This window comes from Rhinolophus hipposideros, assembly GCF_964194185.1.
Source record: "Rhinolophus hipposideros genome assembly, chromosome: 4".
Taxonomy (NCBI): Eukaryota; Metazoa; Chordata; class Mammalia; order Chiroptera; family Rhinolophidae; genus Rhinolophus; species Rhinolophus hipposideros.
Window position 1 is genome coordinate 5,537,423 of NC_138050.1, and position 22,103 is coordinate 5,559,525.

Below are 22,103 nucleotides of genomic sequence, written 5' to 3' on the forward strand. Positions count from 1 at the left end.
CCCCTTGCCAGCTTAACTAACTGAAGCTGGAGAGGAGGGACGGAGGGGCGGAGAGTTCCCAGGCCATGCTTCTTACTGGGGCTCAGGGACAGTGGCGGGGGATGGTGTGTCGTGTGGCAAGAATCACACTTAGAGCGAGAAGCCCACAGCTGCCCTGCCTCAGAAGTGACGTGCTGACAGGAATATGTTTAAAAGCCCAGGGAGGTCCTGACCGGCTGTCACTTCAGTAGCAGGTCCACACAGGGGCCCTGTCTTTGCTGGGACACTGCTGAGGAAGCCACAGCCACGGGGCTTCCTGGGGTGACGTTTGACAGAGCGGCCTGGTGAGGGCCCCCACGTGCGGGAAAGCCTGGAAGGCTTCACTACCTCCAGCTGCTCTTCAGTACTTTTCCTCAAGGCCTCCTCAAAGCGTCTGGCTCGGTCCCGCAGAGACTGGCTCTGGAAGGTCAGCGTGTCCACCTGGTCCTGCAAGTAATAATGACAAGAGAAGTCCAGCTCGGTCCACGACGGACACTGCAGCCTGGGGAGCTGTGATGAGACAGCCCGTGTGTGAAACCCCTGGGGCACTGAGACGATGGCACACTCTGCCACCGTGTGACCATCTCCGCATCAGCGCTTCTTGTCTCCCAGCCTCAGTTCTCACTGCCCCACCCCCATCTCACATTCCAGGTTCCTGTCATTCCCAGCTCCTTCTGACCTCCACTCGCCTGAGGTGAGCTGCCATGTGAGCTGAGCCCCCCCACACCCCATTTAGACCCTTCCCCCAAGGGACAGCTGCTCCTGGCCCTGTGTGCAAGCTGAACAAATGAAGGCATGTTTGGGGGGGCATGCACCCCTTCCCAGGCTGCCAGGGCAGATGCAACTCCACTGACCCCTCCCTGGCAACCCCAGCAATGACTGACCCCCAACTTCTCTGTCCCACGACACCATTTCTGTAACATTAAAACCTAGGGACTAGGGGTTTCCCATGAACTCTTCTGGCAAGAGTAATGGCCTCATCCTACCAATTACTAGGAGCTGGTATTGTAGACATGTAATTCTATCTACATAATAACTGTAATGTATGAAGTGCTGGCTCGACCGCTTTCTTCATCGTGGCAGCGGAGCCTGTTTTGCGAACCATCCTTGGCAGGTTTCTTTTCCTTTTTTATTTTTTTATTTTTCAGTAACTTCAATTTCATTTTTAAGAAATAAATGCCTCTCCAGTGCCATAAATGCAAAGGTTGGTGCATTCGGGCAACGTAGTTGTCAGTGGGAGTTTGCGCACACAGGACCTGTCCAACATAAGTCCCCCGTGGCACTGGGGCCGCGGACTTCTGGGACGTAGCTATCACAACGCCTGTGTCACCCACCGCATGGCCCTGCACCGACCTCGTCAGCACTACAGATGAAGCATTTCTTTCAAGCCTCTCTTCCTCCATTAAAAAACAAAACAGTGAAAAACGCACCAGGAACATACTACCTAGGATGGAACCAAATATCAAACTGAGGTGTTTTTGGCCCTGTTCACCATGACTCAAAACTGCCCCACAGGCACACACTGTACAGAAATCAGACAGGACAGACTGTTATCCAGCTTGGGTGGCTCCTTAATGCCAAGATAAGAGTCACAAAGTCCTACTAGTTGGTGACCTGGCCCAGCACGGGCAACTCAGGAGTTTACCATGGCATGACAATAATAGAAATGATATTGATGATTATAATAATAAATGTAACAATGCTTGAAACGATGAGACTAGCAATAGCTGCTACTTATTAGCATTTACCAGGAGCCAACCTAGTGCTACACACTTTACACACATTATTTCTTTTAACCTGCTCATACCTCGAGGAAGTTACCGTCATCACCCCCATTTCACAGATGAGTAAACTAAGGTTTCCAGAGCTCCTGTATTATCCAAGATTTCAAAGCTAGTTAGGGGGGTGCAGCGGGAACTCTAATGAACGCGTTTGTAACCATCAAACCTGTTTCTCTAGCTGCCAGTCTCCCAAGGGAGTCAGCTGAAGCAACTCCACGTTCCTTGCACCAAACAACCTCCAGCCCAGAGGATTCGCTCCTGGAGCGTTATAACGACCACATGTGTGATGCATGACTGTGAGATGTCATGGGTAGGAAGAAGACTGACTCATGATGAAACAAAACTCTCACTGCTTTGTGGTTTGGGACGGGATGGGGTTTCTGTTACATCACGGTCTGGCTGTCACTTTTCTGATCTGCATTCCCTAAGGTAGCCCATCTGATGGGATGGAAGGCAGGCACACGAGGAAGGAGTTTGGGGTTAATTTGCTGAAGACAAGTCCATGAGGACGGCATACTGCAGCCTCATCCATGGATAGGAGGCTGGTTGCAGGCTGTCTCCCACTAACAATGTTTGACTAGTCCACTCAGCAGCTGTGACACCTGCTGTTGGCACAATCCAGGATTATTTTCTAGCCTGGGCTGGCTCTGCACGATGAACATGCCAAGGGAAAGCGAACTAAAATGCCTGCCTTTGTATTACAGTCATGGTAATTGATGGACAATCGTTGTTATCACACGTCCAGATGGGAGGGTCCCTAATATTTAGAAAAGAATCTTGCTATCTTGGGGTGTCCACAGCTGGGAGCAGAAGCAGGGCTACCAACCTCAGCCTGCCTCCCAGGCAGCCCCTCCCTAGGGCTGGCGCTGGGCATCCTCTACCCACAGCAGCAGCTGGTCTGGGTCTCCAGAGGTAGGAGGGAGACACTGGCAATATGGGAGAACCCTCACTCTCCGCGTAGAGGTCAGAAGGAAGCCAGGCAGCCCCTGGCGTCTGAGACCCACACTTTCTGTAGGTTAGCAGTCGGAGGCCGAGGAGGGTCTGTTCATCCCACCCACCTCTAGGTGATTCAATTCCCTTTTAGATTCCCCAGACATGTCCTATGACTTCTGCCCTCCAGAGCTCTCCTTCCACCATTCCCCCTGCCTGGAATGGTCTCCTCCCAAGCCCTCCCTCCCCTCAAACACAGCTCCATTCCTCCTCAACCACAGCAAGTGTGGAGCCATCTCTTGGAACTCCTGTGACGTTCGCTAATGGTATTACTCATTTGGTGCAAGTCTGTATTACCTTTTGTGGCTGGCTGTCACTGTTTTTGTGTCACAGCTCTCTGACAGGAGGCAGTGGATTCTTTAAAGTTAGGGGGAATGTCTCGTCTCCCTCTACACTCCACTGCTTAGCACAGGATCTGGGACATAGCAAGTGCCGGATGAATGTGTGTGGACAGGACCAATGATTCTGCCATTCTCTTGACATCAGAGCTAAGGAGATATTAACCTGTAACGACAGCCGCAGCTTTTCAAAATTTTCTTCCAATTCTTTCTTTTCAAGCTCGTGGGTAGACATCAATTCTGGAGAGAAGACATCAAATTGTTAAGTTGGTCTTTCTTCTGAGAAGGATCAAAGAAGACTCTTTTGTCAGCCTAAGACAAGGGACTTCAGTGGATAAGGGACACTGGTATACACCTGACTTAAGCCTAAAGAGATATCTCCATTACTTTGAAAGTGTTACTTACACTTGTTACTTACACAATGTTACAAGAGAAAGAAAGAATGAGGAAGGGGACAGGAGAAAGGGAGAGGAAAAGAGGGAAAGAGGAAAGAAAGGCAGAGAAGCAAGTGGAGCACAAGCATTCTGTCTGCCTCTCTCTCATTTCTATACCCTGCTCTACCACCGTCTTGGCAAAGTCAGATTCTCCACCCACAGTCCTCATAGATTCTCCAAGTGTTCCTAGTTGTAAAACACCTGGGTGACCCATGCTAATTCTCCATTCTCTTCCCCTCCCAGGATCACTCTTCCTCTCAACACGAAACAGCCATGGGGGGCTGCAGGAGGGAGGCTTCAGGGAGAGTGGGGCTGCGAGCCCCTCTTGCTGCCTGGGGTCACTGGACAAGACGGTGAACAGGGTAGTGCTGTGTCTGCGAGGCCTCTGGGCCACACGCTGAAAACCACAGGTCTCCAGGATTTGCTTGAGCAAAGAGTCGAGGTTAAGACAGCCAGACAAAAGAAAGGACTAATTGGACTGTTTCCTCGGAGAGTTTGAAACCATTCTATTCTACGAAAAGTGTCATTCCAGTAATAATTTTCAAGTGAGGCAGAAAGAGATGTCACATAAGACTTATTAAGCAAATGGATTCTGTTTTCCTCCAGATGGGAACAGTCTTATTAGCTGGGTAAAGCCCATCTCATTTTGGCTACACAGCAATTTGTTTGCATGTTGTAACTGGAGGGAGGAAAGGTCTCATTAATCAGTGGGGATCACATGCTTACAACAGGAGAGTACTGGAGACCAATAATTATTATTCTAGCTGGCAAGAGCTGCAATTAGGAAAAACTTTGTGGTTTCCATTGACCCAAGTCTTTTAACTAACGATGGGGAAGTTCTCTAAGAAACCCAGTTGTCATAGCTGAAATTTACATTTTAAAAAAAAGGTTTGTGCTGAGTTCACTGCCATAAAACCATGTGGCCTCCTTTCTACCTGCCTTTGTCTAAATGGTTCCTTTTAATAGCCACTGACAGCAGCATCCTGACTATAATAATGAATTTTTTAGCTACTATTACATACACTTAAATTGTCTTGCCATTGGATATGAATTGAAGGCCGTGGCTCTGGCGTCTAAGCGAGACTTCGTCAGTCAGAAAAAAACCACCAGGTCTATTCATATGAGAATCCAGAAACCAAAGGCAACAGTGGCTCATTGCCTCATTTCCATTCTTCTTCCCTTTCAGAGACCACTTTGCTACAGTGCAGTCATGGGCTTTAGGGCACTTTCAGATGACTCTGATACCCCGATAAAAGGAAGTCAGTGTCTATCCTGGAGATGGTCTAAAGCATGGCTGATATCTACATACCCATATGTATTTAATTATTTTAAGGTCATGACACTCTGTCCCATAGTCAATACAGTGCTCTAAGACAATGGTTCTCAAATTGTGCTGCTCACTAGAATCACCTGGGAGCTTTAGAACATCCAGAGCGATTAAACTGGAATTTCTGGGATTCACACATCAGTATTTAAAAAAAAAACCCCAAAAGCTCCCCAGGTGGTTCTAACGTACATCCAAGGATGGGAGCTGGCACATGCGCTGTTCTTGCTGTAGACATCTTTGCTGTGAACATTTCTGCTGAATAACTAATCAGCTGTAAGGCAATTTTCCCGTAAACACGATAAAATAACTGGTAAAACAACTGGCTAACAGTTTGGCTTTGTTTTTGGTGGTTGTTTAGTTTCATTTCTCCATTGATGATTATCGTGGTTACTCTCATTTTTAGATCATACATAAATGTTAGCCAGCTCTCACAAAGGTCTATAGAGCGACAAGTAGATGAGGTAGTGGTGGTGGTTTTAAAATATAATTTCTTCCAAACGACGACGATTTGCCACAAGAGTTGTTTGTTTCCTCATACATTGGGAGGAGAAAAGGAAGCTGAGGACTCTCTTTGAGGGTGCAAAGTTGAACCCACATCTCCCATAGAAGGAAGACAAATGCTTAGGTACAATCCATAAAATAAAATCAATTACTTAAGCAGCATTGCTATGATTCTATACACCTTTTAAATAAAAGTCTTCTTAATTTTGTTATTCAGATTTTTTATATTTCATTATGTCTTTAAATTGCTGTGATTTTATTTTTATTTTTTTACGGCAAAACTGCCTTCCAGTCACTTAGTTTTGTGGTGAAAATGTGTGTTGCAAGAATGCTTGTGGCAAAGATGTCTATGGAAAAGATCCTATGCGAAAATACCTAGAGTGATACCTGGTGTTCTCCATACGAGACAGAGTCGGGACATATGTGGTACATTTAAGTAGTTCTCAGGGAACGACCCTCGCTGTGCCCAGGGTGGGCTTTCCCATGTACTAACAGTTCCCAGAGTGGCAGGGCTGGTGTTGAGGGAGGCACTGACATGAGTTTGGGTTACTGCACAGCAGGCTTTGTTGTTTTCACAAAGAACTTTTAAAAAATAATGAAAAACTGATGTTAATCTCAAATTTTTTAAGTGTATCAATGTCTTGTTAAATTTCATTGTTTGTAACATACTTTAACAGCCATTTGACTGGGGGAACAGGAGGGGAAACTCAAAAATAAGTTGCACGGAGAAGTGTAAATGCACATCAAAAGTGTAAAAAGCTACTTTCACAAAGTGAAAATCTTAGTAGTACTTAGTAAATGCTATTGCTGTTGTGATGAAGTGGGTCATAACAACAGCAACCCTAAATATCCACAGATAGTTCAAAATTACAAAAAAGATGTAAACAGAAGGAAGGGTCCAGAGACTCCACTTAAGCCCCTGGTGAATGTGGTCTCTAAGTGCAAGATCTGACCCCATGCAGCTGTGACCCTGAGAACACACCAAGTGTGGGATACATGCAGCCCCTCTGGGACTGCCATTTATTTAACTTTATATGGCCACAAAACAAGATGCAGCCCAGCATTTCCATGCTTAGTTTAGAATAGTGGTTCTCAGGTGTGGTGACCATCAGACTCACCTCAGGAGCTTTAAAAAATCTGGATGCCCAAGCTGCACCCCATACCAGCTCCATGGGAGTGCTGAGGTGGAACCTAGGCTGACATCAGCCTCCTATTATAATTTGCCAGGGATTCCAACATCCAGGCAAGGCTGAGTGTAACTGCCTCAGAGCAAAGAAGTGGTACCTGGGCCCTGACCTCCCATCTCTTTCTTCCACAGGAAGCAACACAAAGGACACACCAGGAAGGAAAGGAAGGAAGAAGGAAAGGGGACCAAGAGGGGAGGGGGCTCCTTGTGTCTGCATCAGGAAGGTCGCCCCCCCCCACCAGCCCCACACATCACTCCCAGTAGCTACCTTGGACTTTGAGGTCGTGGTCATCCTGCAGGATCGCGATGGCCACTGTGTGGTTACTTTCCATCTCTAGGAGAGCAGCCTCATGGCTGGCGGTGATGTCCTCTACCTGCGCGAGAGTCACGGCTATGGTTACACAAAGAGCTGGGGGATGGGTGGCCATGATGTACTCACTGCTTCAACAGAGGTGGAATTCAATGAGTAAAAAGGTCAGGGGTCCAAAATGTCAAGGACAAGTCATTCAGCTGAGATGACAGCTACCCTCAACATTGTGCCAAGGCAGGAGAGCCAGGCTCTGGTGGTGATATGGCCCCCTGGGGTCAGGGGACAGTTATTGCCATAACCCAAATGTCCACAGGAGGTCGGCAGCTCCCAGTGGGGGGTGGCTGCCTATGCCCCTCTTTATTGTCTTGGGCCTGGCTTTGGACCATCCCCTTCCCACTCCCATTGCTTTACCTCACACCAATCGCCCCAGGAGGTAATGATGAATAAGGAGGAGAAGAGGGTCCCCCACTTCTAGATGGTCTGTTCTCTGTTTCCCAGTGGTAGGTGGGAGCTGCAGTGCTCAAGATAAGTGGAGAGAACTAACATTTACTGAGCAACCTGCTATCTGCTGCTCCACTTAACCCTCTCAGCAATACTATAAAGTAAATATGTATGCCCATTTTACAGATAAAGAAACTGAGGCTCAGAAAGGTGTGAAATGTTTTGCCCAAGGGCTATGAAGTGGCAGGGCCAGCAGTAGGTCCAGGTCTGTTTGACTCCAAAGGTGAAGCTCCCTCAAGCTCACCCCTCCTGCCTCCCCAGTGAGACCAGCAACTGCTGCCGTACGGGCTTCTCGCCAATGCCAAGGCTGCCTGCAGAGCCATATGTATCCCTGCACCCTAGCCATCAGCGGGGATTTCAGATGACAATCTGGGCCTCCCACCTAGGAATGTGGGGCTGCTCCTGGGAGGGGCTGCTGTTTCTTTGGCTGAAGCTACATTTCCAGGAGTTTAACCACAAGCAGGACACAACCAGTTCATAGGCTTTTATTTTCACTTTTCCCGATCTCCCCCCTCACACCCACCATGTGTACTATTTTTGTTATCTTGTTGTTTTTGTTATTGGACTATTATTTTAACTTCAAACATCTGATTTTCAGAAGTTAAATGCATCCAACGACCTCTCCCTACACGAGCACTCCAAAACAATGTTTTTCAAAATTCTTTGTCAGTGACCCTGGTGAAAAATGCTGTTGTATATTGTAACACAGCACACACACACACACAAGCCCAAGTTTCACACGGCAATACTTTCCCTCCCTACTTGCAATAATCTGGTTTAAAAAATGTTTCCTCCATTTTACTATGTTTATTTCAAAATGCTTGTGGACCTACTAATGTGTCATTTGGAAAAGCACTGTGCCCAGGTCTCGAAGGTCTTTTTTTCTTTTTTTCAGTTTCAGGTGAACAAAACAATGAAGGTCTTTGGTGGGCCAGTTAAACATATTGCTCCTAGCTGGTAACATTCAGCCACAGCTCAGGGCCCCTCATTTCTCGGGGGATTCACAGGCCAGCCTTCGATCAGAAAGGAGGAAGTGTTCTCTATAAGAAAGGAAGCCCACTCGTGAAGTGGGTGCATGGAAGTATTTTTATTTTAAAATGGAGTAGTAGGTTTTCATTCTGGATACTATAATTGCATGGGAAAATGTGCCTGCCTTCTTCTCTCACAAGGTAAACGAGACCTTCATCCATGAAAACAGAAATAACACTGGCAAAACCAACAAGGAACTCCACAGTGTTAAAAAAAGCTGCACCACAATTTGAAAATGGACAATATATGTGATGATTCACTTTTATTTACTGGCCATTCTTGATTAAACAATACGTTACTTAAGGTGCAGAGCTATGAACCTACTCGGAAGAAAGGCTGATTTAGCACAGTATTGTCTAATTCCTGTTTATATGAGGTTTTCACAGAATCTTTGTTCGAAGCCTTTCAGTCTCTTGGAAAAATAAATCACTGGTTAAAAAAAAAGGGAAATCAATGTCCTTTCTGCTTCATTACTGACACCAGTTGAGCTGACAGCATTCCGTCTGTAGACAGATACCCACACGTTATTTGCAGGTTTGTTACCCAGTTCAGAGAAAAATCTCCATCAGTTCTCGGTGTGATTGTAATTTATTGGGCTCTTGCACAAACCACCATGTTCCAGAAGAGTCCGTGTGTCCCTGCTGGTGAAGAGCCCTGATTGGCCATACTACATTATGCCCGTGGCTGAATGTACTCCCTTCTGGCTGGTTGGAAGGCAGGTCTTTGATTTAGTGGGGACTCATACCATGCCCAATATATTAAGCATGATCTAAACGTACGATCTGTTACAGCTCTGGGGGTGTTTTTATGAATGAAATACCAATCCCCTGACTCTGAAGGGCCATATGCAATGAGGGGAAACCAACACAAGCAGATGAGCCAAGATTGGGCACGAGGATCCTTATTCTTCAGTAACTGAGGTTTCTGCACATCTGTATAGTCTGTAAGGAATGTCCCTTCTGTGGGGAAGGTGCTGCGCATGACTGGCCTTCCTCTTTCTTGTCACAGTAGTCGTCCCCATGGCTGCCCCTCCCATGGCTCCCTGGCTTCTTGCCAGACCACGGCTCCCACTCCCAAGCAGCCAGCGATGACTCTCAGCCTAAGGACACCCCAAAAACTTCTGCAGGCATGTGAGGGGATGCAGACAAGTGGACCCAAAGGAAATAGCAGCCCGTTTGACATACTGCCGATTGCCAAATCGGAGGCAAGAGGCGCTAACCCATTATCAGACCACAGCAAACTTAGGCTGGATGCAGCATCTTTAAACCACTGCTGGACCACCCTCCTCGCTCTCCAGGAAGACACAGTTCTGAGGAGTCTGTCATGGTGCCGTCCAACAGTCCTGGTTGTGGGGGGTGGAGCTGTTCTAGCGGTGGCGTGCGGTTCAGCTGGGCTGACCTACAGGAGAGCAAAGGGCTGGAAAACCACCCTCTCAGATGAGTAAGATCCTGCTGTGCGCTGACTTCATTAGGCTTTTGGCAATTCACATAGAGAAGACTTACGTTGAGAATGAATACGCACGTGCTTTAATGAGTGTCTCGGCTTTACTCATTAAACCCAAATCAGATGAAAGTCCCATTTACCCCCACCCCAGATACGTATTCCCATCTGATGGGACAGAGGGAGCTCTCTGTGCTCTCTCCACGGCACTCTAACTGACTTCCCTTCTGTCACTGCTTACGATGTCCTGGGCATATACTCAGAAGGGGCAGCCAGCCATCCCACAATGCCGAGCCCCACTTCATCCCATTCCAGGGTGTGCCTTCTGTCCCCTCTTTGGCCCACCATGGGGACAGGTGTTCACAGACCCCCCCCCCCCCACACACACACACCACCTCCTCCCAGCACACGGAGGCTCTGGGCTGTGCTGGGTGGGGACTCTGGTGCTGGAAGACTGAGGGGCCCCCCGGGCCCTCTCTCGTCATTCCATTTGATGAGAGAGACTGTGGTTTTTGCTGGTAGTAGCTGTGTGCTTCTGGAAGGAAGACGAAAGAGACGTAAAGCAAGATGATGGGCAAAATGGCCTCTGTACGTTAGTCTGAAAGGGTGATTTCCTTTGGAAAGGGCAGAAAGGATGGCCTGGGTATGAGACAAAGCAAACACAAATGGCCAATGAGAAGAAGGGGATGGTACCTCTGCTCCAACTTTATTGAGCAGAACCCATAATGCACCCAAGGAACAGTGGTCCCCGAAGCAAGTGACTTCAGGGCAGGTCAGGGAGGAAGACAATCTACCAAGGGGTCTTGGAGGAATGGGGTCAAAGTCACAGGTCGGATCACTGGATACAAACGCAGACCAAAAGGGAGGAACTGTGTTTGGGGCACAAAGCGAATAGCCTGTGTGTTGACCGTGAAAATCCCTTCTGTGTGCTTTGAGATGCGGCATCTCCAGCAATTTGGCTTTTACTATGTTAATGGGTAGCCAGCTAAGGCATCAGCACTGGTTTTCATTAAAGACTTTGTAGTCATACTTTTGAACTAGAAGTCAGACCCTATCTTTAAAGGCACCAAGGGAGCCAGGAGGCCAGGCCACACACCCCTCAGGCCCCCCCAGAGCCCCAGGCCTGAAGGGCAGGGCCCTGTGTCTGGTGACCCTGCAGTTCTGGGCTCTGGGGAGTGTTGACAAATGACCCAATGCCTGGTCCCATCAGAGATTCTGATTCAATGAGTGTGGGGTGAGGATAAGGAGGGGCGTTTTTCCTCAAATGTCCCAAGTGATGCCCATGTGTGGGCAGAGAGACACAGCCTTTGCCCCTCCAGATGCGCGGATGGCTCGATTTGTCATGAGGGTACCCTGCAGCAAAGTCAGAGGGCAGCATGTGAGTTCCCAGTTTGAGTGAAGCCACAGAAAACCCTGCGTGTCAGAGCTAAAGCAGCCCCCTTGCTGTGGCGTGGGGCCTGGCGATGAGGTCAGGTTGGTTACCTTGATTTTTAAGGCTGCAGGAGGACAGATGTCACTAGCCATGGAGTCAGCATTGCCAAGTGTCACTGTGCCTGATAAGGAAAGCCGAGTGTGGAGTCGGGCCTGGAAAGCTGACACCACAGACCATGCAACTACCACTGCACTGCAGCCATGCACTGGGTCTCCTCCTGCACTAAACAAAGGAGCATTTATTCTCCCTGGAAAGTAGAACACGGGGCTGCTGTGTCCTGCCTCTTTTCCCTCACTGCTGACAGTGGGGTAACAGCCAACTTTCAGCAGCAGGGGCAGAACCATGGGCCTGAGTAATTCCTAGATTTAAGTCATCCACACCCAAACCAAAGGGTTTCTTTTTATAGGCAAGGTTTACTCACAGGTACCCACCATAAAGCGTTACTTTCTCCTCGCAGCTGAAAGCAAACTGTCAATTTCTAAACACAGCATCTGTGCTTCTCACCCAGGATTACAGTTTCTTGGGCACTTCCTCAGAACGTCCCCTCGTTATCACCTGAGACCACGGGGCAACCAAGCCCAGGGTTTATGAATCTCAGTATCTCCGGCAGTACGCTGACATGATGCCATGTGTGCAGTGGGCATTCACTAAATATTCTTGGCATGGATAAATGAATAAATAAATGCATCATGTTAACTGCCATAAAGGATCAAGGAGAGCAGAACTGAGAGGCCTCATAAGTCACAGCCCTTTTTAAATATGCGTCGGTAATTTAGGTAACTCATTCTCAACCTCAGGCCATGCTTTCCTCCCAGTCCGCCCAGCATGAAATCTCTGAAAGGCCGGGTGGGAGTTCACCTCCCAGCACCCATGAACCTGAAGGGGGCGTTTTGCCCTGGAGCATGCTCCACCTGTGGGTGGGCTCCACCCAGCAGGGGCCTCAGCTCCATGGTTTCCAACCCGGCACCCCATGTGGGTCTTTGCTCAGACGGTTGGTCCTGCTGCCTGGCCCCACCTGCTGTCCTCCCTCTCCACCTCTTGGCACCTTCTCAACCAACCCAGAACTTCCGACCAGAAGTCTTTTAGTGACTATGGGTACAAACATGTTCTCTGTGTAAAACTGGGAATGAACGGCCCAGAGAGACAGAGGCACAGAACAGGTCGATATCTGCACCAGGTTTGAGATGCATCAAGGGGCCACCAGGTAGGTAGGTAAGACTGCAGACCACAGCAGGTGTGAACCTCTACTTACAGGAGTTAGGCTCCGCCGGCTTACGGGGCAAGACACTGGAGGTTCGGTTTCTAATATAAGCACCGCAGGTAACTTCAGCTGTAACATATTCTGTTTCCTGGTCGCAAAGTCTGAACCACCTACACCAGGCAGGTATGTCTGGGTTCTACTGGCCTCTAGAAAAGGAGAACAACTAACCCAAGATGCTGAATAGAATGAAGTGGATTGAATAGGTGATTTTTTTCTTTTAAATTTTCATTTATTTAAGTGTGTTTTGCCAGGCCCCATCGGCTCCAAGTGAAGTAGTTGTTTCAATCTACTTGTGGAGGGCGCAGCTCACAGCGGCCCATGTGGGGATGGAACCGGCGACCTTGTTGTTAAGAGCACCGCACTCTAACCAACTGAGCTAACCGGCCGCCCCCTCAAATAGGTGGTTTTGAACTACAGCAACAGTACTTACTATTACTCTGCAGCTGCTCTTGTGCCCATGAGTCGCAAGCCTCTGGGGACTGTCCCTGTCCCGGGTATGTACGAGGAAGCGGCCCAAACGTTCGTGATAGTGAAAGGCCACCAGCTCTAGCCTGACAGTTAATGCTCTTTGCCAATACCAGTTTACCTTAGGCATGCCATAAGCACACCACAAGACGCAACACACCAACAGCAGAGGTCAGTAAGGCATCAGGGCCTCGGGGACCCAGGAAGAAGAGAAAAGAAAGGAGCAGAACTAGTTCTCATGGAGGCAGAGCTGGCTCACTGTCTCCTGTCAGCGTCCAAGCTAGCGATGGACAAGGCAGCCTGGGCTCCTGCCTGCTGTCACCCTGACAGGCTCCTGGGAACTATTGTCTAGTCATTCCAGATGCATTGCCCTCTCTGGGAGGGCCCCTGGGCTGGGGTTAACGAGCGGCATTCACATTTTCATTCCACAAATACCGAGGGCCTACATGCAGGCACGTTTTGGTATACCAAAATTCTAGCAGTGACCTTGGCAGACAATTCTAACTTTGCGCTTGAGAGCATGGCCTCGGCAGCCAGACTGCATTGAACCCGGGCTTTTCCATGAACAGCTCTGTGAATTCTGGCAAGTTATTTTATGTCTGGGTCTCAGTTTTGTCACCTATAAACTGGGGATGATAATGATACCCACCCTGTAGGGTTAGCGTGAGGATTAAATGAGTCAGTATGTGTAAAGGGGCGAGTGTTAGATATACGTTTGCTTCTTATCATCGCTCCCCTCACGGAATACACAGATGGTAAACAGGCTACCAAAGTTAAATGTACAATATATTAGACAGTGGTTAAGTGCTAAGCAGAAACTGAAGCGGAGTGGGGGACAGGAAGAGTATGCGTGTGGTGAGCGGTGGACTGTAATTGGAGATAAGGAAAGGCCTGGCTGGGAATGGGACTTTTGAGAAAAGTCTGGAAGGAAGGGGGAGAGGGAGGCATGGAGTGTCTAGAGGGAGAGCATTCCAGGCGAGAAGTGGGGGTGTGCTTGGGAGGACAAGGGCGGGAGGCCGGAGGGGCAGGAGAGGGGGAAGGGAGGCGGCAGGAGGAAGAAACGAGGTGGGAGAGTGAACTTTTCAAGAAGCTGGCCTGAGGAGCAGGGCCTCCGGCTAAAGCAGCACTGGCTCCCGCCCCTTCCTTCCTTCCACGCGCGTCTCCCCAGAGCCGACACCGAGCCCAGCGCGCTGACCCACCTGCTCCTGGTGCTGCCGGCGGGTGCGCAGCAGCTGGGCGCCGTGCTCTTCCCGCAGCCGCGTCACCTCCGCCTGGAACTGCAGCTGCAGCCGCTCCTGCAGGTCCCGGAGCTCCGCCTGCTGCTGCCAGCCCAGCTTCCTCACCTCGTCCTCAAAGCGCCTCTCCAGCTCCTCTTTCTCCTTCTGCAGTTTCTCACACCTTGCTGTGTGAAAGGCTGGTGGCGAGAACAGCATCTCTGTAAAAACTGGTGAGGAAGCACTGAGAGGACTCACCCTGAGTGTCACTGACACCCACGCGTGGAGCGTCAAGGTGAACGTCACAAGCGGGGCTTTGCCTTCCGCCTCACAAGCGGCCCTGGACGTGGATGGGAAGCCCAAGGCCACCAGGTGCGCCAAGAGCTGCCCAGGCAAATCGGGCTTTCTGACCCAGATTTGGCACAGCCTGGTGGCGCAGACGTGTCACGAGGTCCGCCCTGACCTCTCCGCCCATGAAGGCCTGAGTCGCGGCTCCTGGGACCTGAGACAGGACAGGGCAGGCGCCTGACTGAAGGCGAAAGGCGGTGGGGACGCTCCGGGCTGCGTGACAGCCACGCGTGCCCGTGCGCGGAGGCATGCCACCTTTCCCAGTCCTGCTCTGCTTCCCAGGCCCCGCGCCGGGGGTGAGCCCGTGACAACAGCTGCTCCACCACCGTGTTCGTGTCTCTCCGGGGCTGCCGACAAGACTGGACTGCCTTCCTTTGAAAGGTCTCTTTCTCAACTGCAAAGTGCTCCCAGGGAGGAGGAAAGCATTTTGACAATGTTTATGCCAAATGGCTGATGAGACACGCGCATGGCACAGGCGTCCAGGTGCAGACACACATTTACGTTCCGCGAGGACGGGCGCTGCCAGCTCCCTGCGCGGTGCACACGCGGGGGACGCGGCACGTCCTTCAAAATTGAGCGAGCAGGTATATGGGCAGCTTCGCGATCATCTCCACCCTAGGGGTGCTTGATGATACTCAGACATATATCCAAGGTGGGGAGCTAGAAAAGGGTGATGGGGGTCAAATATCTGTGGACAGAACTGATCTGGGTGGTGAACATCCAATGCAATATACAGACGATGTATTCTAGATGAGTGTACGCTTGACACCTATGTAATTTTATTAACCAATGTCACCCCAATAAATTTAATGAAAAATAATAAAAATACTGAAAAACCCTATACCACAATTTAAAAATATATATACATGCACGGTGGTTAGACAGCATTTGAAAGGCCCTGATCTGAAGTCTCGCCCTAGAGGCAGCTAATTCAAGGGCTTCTTGGCCACATTCGGCTCTAAAAGGGTTTGCTAATTAGCACGACGGACATTTCAAAGCATTTTTTCCCCTGGTGAAATGAGCGGTGGGTTGGCTGGGTATTGTACAGGTGCACCTCGTCCTGTGTGAGCCGTGCAGAAAGATCTGGCCAGCCGAGCAGCCGGTTACTGTCCCCAAAAGCCTTCTTGGTCTAGGCCTTCAATTGTCCCAGTGTCCCATGTCCCACCCTTTCACAGGGGACTCTGATGCACAGTCTGACGAAGTTGTAGCACGATCTGCCAATGTAATCGGGGTGGCGAGGGCGGCGTGGTGGGCACTGTGCCCCCAGGTGTAGGCAGTAAGAGGACACTGTCTGCAAAGAATTGCAAAGCCATCACCACACTGACTCCGAGAGCCTCTGCTTTTTACTGCCACCTTGTGGCAGCAATTCAAGAATGTCTCAAACAGTTCCTTTGGTCTAAGTTCTAAACAATTGCTACTTACTGTTGAGGTTATTGAAAACAATTTTTGCATTAAAAAATCACCAACCAGGAAAGTTGGAAGTACAGTACAAAGGCATTGTTGTAGAAATGACTTTTTCCTCCTTGAGCCATTGCAGAATGAGATGCTGACCTGCTCTCCTATCAACCCCAAGTTCCTTAGTATACGAGGTCTGACAATTAAGTTCGTGAACTCATCCTAGAAAAAGTGCTACATACCTCATTGCTGAATAGCACTACAGTCACCTTCGAAGTACTCCTCTTGGGAAGCTATGCACTGATGCCAGTGCCTAGTCCACTCTTCAAAGCAATTTTGGAACTCTTTTTCTGGAATGGCCATCACAGCTGTCATCATATTACCCTTGATGTCCTGAATGTCATCAACATGTCTTTCTTTCAATATTTCCTTTATCTTTGGGTAAAGAAAGAAGTCATTGGGGGCCAGACCAGGTGAGTAGGGAGGGTGTTCCAATACAGTTATTTGTTTACTGGCTAAAAACTCCCTCACAGACAGTGCTGCGTGAGCTGGTGCATTGTATTGATGCAAGAGCCATGAATTGTTGGTGAAAAGTTCAGGTCATCTAACTTTTTTAGGCAGCATTTTCAGCACTTCCAAATAGTAAACTTTGTTAACTGTGTGTCCAGTTGTTATAAATTCATAATGAATAATCCCTCTGATATCAAAGATTAGCAACACCATTGCAACACGTCGGCGAACTTAACTGTCAGACCTCATCTGTTGCCTACCCACGAGGCCCCTCTCCTGCACTACCCAGTATAACCCAGTCATCAAAGCCAGGGAGCCAGCACAACCCAATAGTGCCCTCCAGTGCTCAGACCCTTTTAAGTCCCACTGGTGGTCCCAAAATATTTTTTTGAGAAAAAGGACCCAGTTCTGAATCACGAGCAGTATTTAGCTGTCCTGTCTCCTTCACTCTCCTTTTGTCAAGGACATTTCCTCAGCCTTTCCTTGACCTTCGGCTCCTAGACACTCTGAAAGCTGACAGGCCACTTCTGTTACAGAATGTCTCTCACCTCAGTGTGTCTGATGTTTCCTCATTATTAGATTCAGGTCGTGCATGTTTGGCAGAAAAATCACAGAAGCAACACTGTCTTCTCACTAGAGTATTCATAAACTTGAATCATCTTTAACATGGAGATTTTTTTTCTTTTTAACTGTTTATGTAGGGAGTCAAGAAAGTCAGGATTATTACTGATTATTGCAAGATCATGCTGAGAATTGTTTTGCGGTAAAGAGGAGGGAATGCTACAAACGGTCCGGCTTGGGTGTCAACTGTGTTAGGTATGCCCCTGAACGTAGGGATTATTGTCACATCTGCTGCAAGCCAACCTTTTAGGCAAAGTACACCTACGGGGCAGATTACTGGGGCTGCGCTGGGCTTCCCACGACAGGGAGCAGGACAGCATTTTACTGGCTTGCTAGTAAATACGAGTGGGCTAGCAGATGCGGTCTGAGGCTTTCTGACATCTGATCGTGAGGTCGTGGGAGAGGAGGTAGAGTCTCCTCTCCTACCTCTGGTCACTGGCACTACAATCCCTGCGAAAGAACCTGACAGTAACTAATGGCCAAAGTGGCTCAGGCCTGGTGGCAGTGGTGTGGGATGCCTGTTCCCAGGAGTTCTGACCCACGGGCTTTAACAAGCTTCCCAAAGACCCTCCACCTAGGGAGAGTCACTAAAGATTTCACCAGAGATGTCAGTGAAAAAGGCTGCCAGGATCCACCGACTAGGGAAGAGGTGTTTATGTGAAGACAGGTCCTGGGACAATTGGATTTTATAGGATAGAACAAGGACCATGGAATGTCCTTTAAAAAATAGTGGTTGATGGACTGAGACAAAGTCAAACTAAGGCAAATAGACGAGCAGTAATTTCACGCAAGTGGAGAAAAGCAGAGGGTTGCCCTCTAGACAAGAACAGAGCATGGGGGCCACAAGGTAATGACTGGGGAACCCCAGGTAATGCACCCCAGGGCAGATTTCTGGGCGCAGGGCCTCTTTGGAGTGTGCTCTTGTTTCCACAATCTGGGTGAACTAATTTCATAGTGATCTTCATGCACCCATGGCTGGGATCAAAATAAAGCAATGACAACAATATGTCTGCTTGCATTTAAAACAGGTCTGCAAAGCAGTGCCCAGAGAGGAGACACAAATGGCCAAGAAACACAAGAACAGATGGCCAGTGCCATTCATGATAAAATACACGCAAACTGAAGAAAGTCATAATGTTTCATCTATAAGATGGATAAAAATGAAATATTCTGATAATACAGGAAGGGTAGGAGGCACTGGCACTCAGTGGGCCATTGGTGGGAGCAAACCGATACGCTGCTTTGGCGGGCACAAATATCTTTCAAAATGATAGGGATGGTAGGTTTAGGGGGTGATAGCTAAAGAGTTTGGGGTTCTTTTGGGGGGTGATGAAAATGTTCTAAAATAGTTTGTACTGACATTGCACAACTTTGTGAACATACTAAGTCCACTGAATTGTACCCTTTAAATGGGTGAATTGTACAGCATGTGAATAATGTCTTACAGTTTTTACAAAAAAAAAAAAAAAAGAAATAAAACAAAAAATGTCCTGAGAGGAAAAATGTCTCGGAGGGTAAATTTAGACATTTTTATAAAAGGAAAGCTCATATTATGATTTTAAAACCCTGTATAACAATGGCAAAGATATATGGAGGCAGACATATGAAACATAAAAAGCCCCACCACTATGGGGTTTTACACACACACACACACACACACACACACACACACACACACACACAGAACCTAATGGAACTTAAGAACTATTCTTCCTGTTTCTTAATGAGAGATATATTGAGCACATAAAACTCAGATGAAAATAATTTTAAAAAATGCTAGTCATTTATTTTGTCTCTGAAAAGTACTATTTTGTATGGGGAAAATGTTTATTTATCATATGCTAATATTAGTATCTGTAACTCCAGAAAATCAAGGCAATAAGTTGACTATACAGATTATGTAGATGGAATAAAACAGATGAAAAAGTAAAGAGATGAATAAAAACAAATCAGTTACATTGAAGGAAACATTTAAACAACACATAGCTTTTAACCCAACAATTTCACAAGTGCACAAAAAACTGTGGTCAAAGATGATTACTCCTGTGTGATTTGCCCCAGGGAAATACTGGGGGGCTAGTTAAATAAGTGATAATCCAATACATATATAGGACAAATCTTAAATACAATGGGATATAGGCAACCAGTAAAAAAAATAAGGTAAATCTTTCTGTGCTATCATGGAATGATATCTGTAATACATTTTTAAAGAAAAAAGGCAAGATGCAGAAATAGTACACTCGCATAATTCTCTTTGTGATGGAAATGTATCCATATTTCTGTCTCTCTTCTCTTAGGAGTTTGTGTGCTGAAGTTACAGGACTCACTGTCCAACTAACACTGGCAACAATATGTATTTAATAAAATCCTATTGTTTGTATGCTTTATGAGTAAAAACATTTTTTAAATTACTACCATGATTAAGGAGAAAACTGGGTTTGAAACAATTATGGGAGCCGGTGATCAGAAAGCTACAACTCTTCTATTTTACCTTTGGCTTTATTTATGCTTGTGCAGGATAATTCATGGGACTGGCACTCTATCTGGGGCCTCAGAGACGGTTGGTTTTTATCCTCAAGCTGTCCCTTGAATGCACTGTTGCCTTAAACAAATCAGGAGTTGTGTAGGCCTCAGTTTTGCTGCCTACGAAGTGGCAAAGTACTCTCTTTTTTCACATACAGTTCCAATCCCCAAATTCCCAATTGCCATTATGTACGAGAGCGTGATGCTTATATATTCGTCCAGTGACCCTGTGTTGTAAGCCTCAGGCCTGCAGAAGATATTGGATAAGAAGAGCAGCTGGAGCGCCAAGGGAAAGAGCTCCAGTAACAGAGTCCCTAAGGAAATAAATATCCTCTTGCCTCTGGTAAATCTTCAAAAATGTGTCTATTCAGCCATTTTGCAGACACAGATTAATGGAGGCTGATTTAATAACATTAGACAACATCGGGAGTCTTACTTTCATCATTTCTTTATTTCTGTTCATGTGAAAACACTTGGGACTTTAGTGAGAGGCCAACAACACAATAATAAATCCCTAGAACCTAAGATGCTGAGAAGGGAATTTCTAAAGTGACAGGATTGCGATAGGCTCAGAGTATAACATTTCTAATGTATGAATGTGAGTTTGGAAAGCGAAAACAAGGTTAGAATCTGCTGTACAGTTTAAATAATTGAGCAACTATATGTAAGTGTATATGACTATAGTGTGTGTGCATGATTTCAAAATACCTAAGATACTATTACAGCTTTACGTAGGACACCCTCAGGCATGTATAATACAGAGGTACCAATCTACCAACCTGCGAGTGGAAAACATGAGAATGCACTGTGAACCTTGGGACAACAGTGAAGAAAAATCACTGTGGAACTGTTTGTAAAACAAGCTTAATTTCAACCATGGCTCATGAATCCAGTGAGAGGGGAAAAAAACTCAGTAAGTAAGATCAATTTTCTTTAAATAGTTGCCCCAAATGTCTTGTAAATAATTATAACTTTTTATTGGCTTACCAGTGAGGTAGCAAAGATTGGTGGTTATAGCACTAGACTTAAACTGGAGAGAAGGATCTGGCCCTCTAGCTCATGAGAAAAGCATAAGGAATGATACTGTGTTGTCCTGGAGTGTGCTTCAGATAGATATAACGATTATAAAACAAGTCATCTAAAAATGATGAAATTGTGCTGTGTGTCACCCAGAGGTACTATTATAATACTCACTGTTATGAGCTAAATGGTGTCCCCTCTCGACTGGAATTCCTAGGTTGAACCCCCAGGACCTCAGAATGTGACAGCTTTTGGAGACTGGATTTTTGTAGAGGTAATTAAGTTAAAATGAGGTCATTAGGGTAGATCCTAATCCAATATGAGCAGCACACTAATAGAGATTAGGGCACAGACAGCTAGAGGGGGAAGACCATGTGAGAACACAGGGAGAAGGTGGCCATCTATCAGCCAAGGAGGGAGGCCTCCGAAGAACCCAACACTGCTGACACCTTGATATCAGACTTCTGGCCTCGAGGATTGTGAGAAAATATGTGTCTGTTGTTTAAGCCCCCAGCCTGCGGTCCTTTGTTATGGCAGCTCTGGTAAACTAAGCCAGTCACTGTTGCACATAATGATGGCAGGTGAGCCCACAGTTAGATAAAAGAGTAAGCTGTTTCTTTGAGAGATGAGAACAAATGAAAGGACAAAGTAACTTTCAAGGAAAAAGTATACTTAAAAATTACCCATAATCTTGCTGAAGAAAGAAAATGGGATTTTCAATTGTATAATATAATCCCTTCATAGCTGTTGCGCTGCTGTGAATTCTTAATACTCTGCTAGGAACTTCTCATGTCTTCCTACCTAACACTTTGGTGGCTGCCTTGTACTCTTTGTAATTTATATGCCCTTACTGTTGGACATTTAGATTATGAGCATTTTATGCTATGAAGTGTTTTTTCTTTTTGATGGCCCATCCTATAACGAATGAGTGCCCACCAGGGGGAGCGATAACGCCTGGAAAACGCCCTCTGGTGGCAAATGCCTTTGTCCAAACTTGTCAGATCACAGGGACATGCAGGAGGCAAGCAGTGAGTCTCAGTAGACATGCCACCTAGGATCCTGACTGCACTGCCCTCTACAGCCTACTCTCTCTTTCTTTAAGACCTTGTTTTGGATGAAAATGTCAACAAGGAGGGGCTGAAAGTGGAGTATGAAAGGATCATAGACAGGAGAGTGACAGAGCTAGAGACAGAGTCCTGGGTGTCCTGTCATCCTTGCCGGTCCATGCAGCACCTGCAGGGCCCAGTGACTAAGTGGGAGCTCGCACCATAAAAACTACAGCACTTATAGTGCTTCCTGGGTGCCAAGTGCCCGGCACACCGTGCCCCACCTGGACAGGTACTGTTACTCGCTGTCGCCCTACTACGTACCCAGTGGGTAGCCTGATATTCATTGGCAAAGAGCAGGCAGGGGCTGAGAAAGGGTAACTAACTGATCCAAGGCCACCGAAGAGTGTGCC

General features: G+C 47.4%; 1 protein-coding gene across 4 annotated transcripts in view; it reads right to left on the bottom strand.

Annotated features, from left to right (window-relative positions):
• Window positions 1-22,103, bottom strand: part of MTUS2 (microtubule associated scaffold protein 2) — a 533,984-nt gene that overhangs the window by 7,368 nt on the left and 504,513 nt on the right. For all 4 annotated transcript variants that reach the window (XM_081046099.1, XM_081046097.1, XM_081046098.1 and 1 more), the window contains 4 exons: window positions 14,213-14,427; window positions 6,844-6,949; window positions 3,294-3,367; window positions 367-465 (listed from right to left, as the gene is read on the bottom strand). In XM_081046099.1, the coding sequence (XP_080902225.1) occupies window positions 367-465; window positions 3,294-3,367; window positions 6,844-6,949; window positions 14,213-14,427 (494 nt within the window). The remainder of the gene's footprint in view (window positions 1-366; window positions 466-3,293; window positions 3,368-6,843; window positions 6,950-14,212; window positions 14,428-22,103) is intronic.